We start from the raw sequence: 1,760 nt of genomic DNA, 5'->3' as shown, positions 1-1,760 counted from the left end.
GAGGCTTCCTCGGCCTGCCTGTGAGTTCCGCCTTCACTGGGGTTTGCAGAAGTGGGGGTGGGGGCTGCCCAGCTGGGGTTCGGCGCCCAAGGATGGGGCTGGCGGCAGGCCCTGGCGCTGGCTGGAGACAGGCTTCGGGGAGGCCAAAACTGCCGTCTCATGGCCACCCCGTTGCCTAGCGACCCCCAGGTTCCCACGCCGCCTCCCACGGAGCATGCCAGCCCGGTGCAGGGCTGTCCCCTGCACGGAGACCCCAGACCCCGCCCCTTCAGGGTGCCCCTGGGGAAGCGTGCACATGGGTGGGTGGGGGCCCTGGCTGTGAAAATTAAGGGGGCTCAGTGTCCTTAGCCTGGGGAGGCCCCCAGCTTGCCCCCAAGAGGGTGCACCTCGCCCAGGCTGGGTTCCTCATGGGTGCTCGGGTGCCCCGCAGGGAGGTGTTGGTGAGAGGTGGGGAGTGGGCCCCTCCAGCAGGGAGGGCGGGGGCACACAGCGACCCCAGCCCCGGGGCCTCCCCGTGTGCCGCCTGCCCATCGCCCACCCTGCCCCGCCTCTGCCCCTCCCTCTGCAGCTCAACTCGCCCATGAACCTGGTTAGCAGCACGGAGGACATCAAGCCCCCGCTGGGCCTCAATGGCGTCCTCAAGGTGCCCGCGCACCCCTCGGGCAGCATGGCGCCCTTCACCAAGCACATCTGCGCCATCTGTGGGGACCGCTCCTCAGGTAGCGGCTCGCGGGGGCCCAGCCCGGGCCTGCAGCAGGCGGGGGGCGGGGGGGCATGTGGCAGAGAGCTGGGGGGGGCGTACTGTGCGCAGGGTGGGCACTCACCGCCCCGCCCGCCCCAGGCAAGCACTACGGGGTGTACAGCTGCGAGGGCTGCAAGGGCTTCTTCAAGCGGACGGTGCGCAAGGACCTGACCTACACCTGCCGGGACAACAAGGACTGCCTCATCGACAAGCGCCAGCGCAACCGCTGCCAGTACTGCCGCTACCAGAAGTGCCTGGCCATGGGCATGAAGCGGGAAGGTAGGCCGGCAGGGCGCAGCGGTGGGCATGGGCAGGAGGTTGGTTGGACAGGGCTGGGTGGGCATGGGGCCGGGGAGATAGGGCGGATAGGGCGGACAGGGCCAGTGGGCATGGAGGGGGAGAGGTAGGGCACGTGGGGCAGGGATGGGCGGGCGAGGGTGGGGGAGCAGCTCTACCCTGCCTGGCTGTGTGGCTGTGTGCCAGGGGGACTTGTGGCCGTGGCTGGTTCTGTTCTGGTGGTACAGTTTGTAGTTAAGGTGCCGTGGGGTCCCCAGCCCTGCGCCCCCTGAGCTGCCCTGCTCAGCCTGTAGGCTTGCTGTGAGGCGCGTGGCCCTGGGAAGGGGTTGGTTCCAGGTGGTGTTGTGCAGAGCAGGCTCGGCGGCCGGTTACTGGTTAGAAACGGCCCTTCTAGCAGCGATGGCAACACTGTCGTGCTGGGCCCTGCAGCAGGACCCGTCCACAGGCCTGTAACGGGCAAGCATGCCCCTGATTAGGTCTGGCATCCCTGACAGGGCAACCTGTGTCCCTTCATCTGCAGAGGTCATCTCCTTGCTCTGTACACCATCTCCTGTGTGGCCAGCACCCTCTCTGATGGGTGACTGTAGGCACAGGGTGGCCGTGGGCATGGGGGGCAGGTTGACCTGTAGCCTCTCCATGCAGGCGCTGGCCCTTGGCCTTGTGTGGTCAACAGAGTCAGGGGGCTGGAAACTAAAGTCTCAGCTTGTCCCATCTTCCGCCC

General features: G+C 67.7%; 1 protein-coding gene across 1 annotated transcript in view; it reads left to right on the top strand.

Annotated features, from left to right (window-relative positions):
- The window catches only part of RXRA (retinoid X receptor alpha), a 19,903-nt gene that overhangs the window by 2,448 nt on the left and 15,695 nt on the right, over positions 1 to 1,760 (top strand). The window contains exons 2-3 of the mRNA XM_004714524.2: positions 569 to 719; positions 842 to 1,021. Coding sequence (XP_004714581.1) covers positions 569 to 719; positions 842 to 1,021 — 331 coding nt within the window. The remainder of the gene's footprint in view (positions 1 to 568; positions 720 to 841; positions 1,022 to 1,760) is intronic.

The sequence above is a fragment of the Echinops telfairi genome, unplaced genomic scaffold (genome assembly GCF_000313985.2).
Source record: "Echinops telfairi isolate 266 unplaced genomic scaffold, ASM31398v2 ScPeMD7_25;HRSCAF=90, whole genome shotgun sequence".
Taxonomy (NCBI): domain Eukaryota; kingdom Metazoa; phylum Chordata; class Mammalia; order Afrosoricida; family Tenrecidae; genus Echinops; species Echinops telfairi.
The sequence above is the reverse complement of the archived record's forward strand: the minus strand, read 5'-3'. Positions and strand labels throughout refer to the sequence as shown.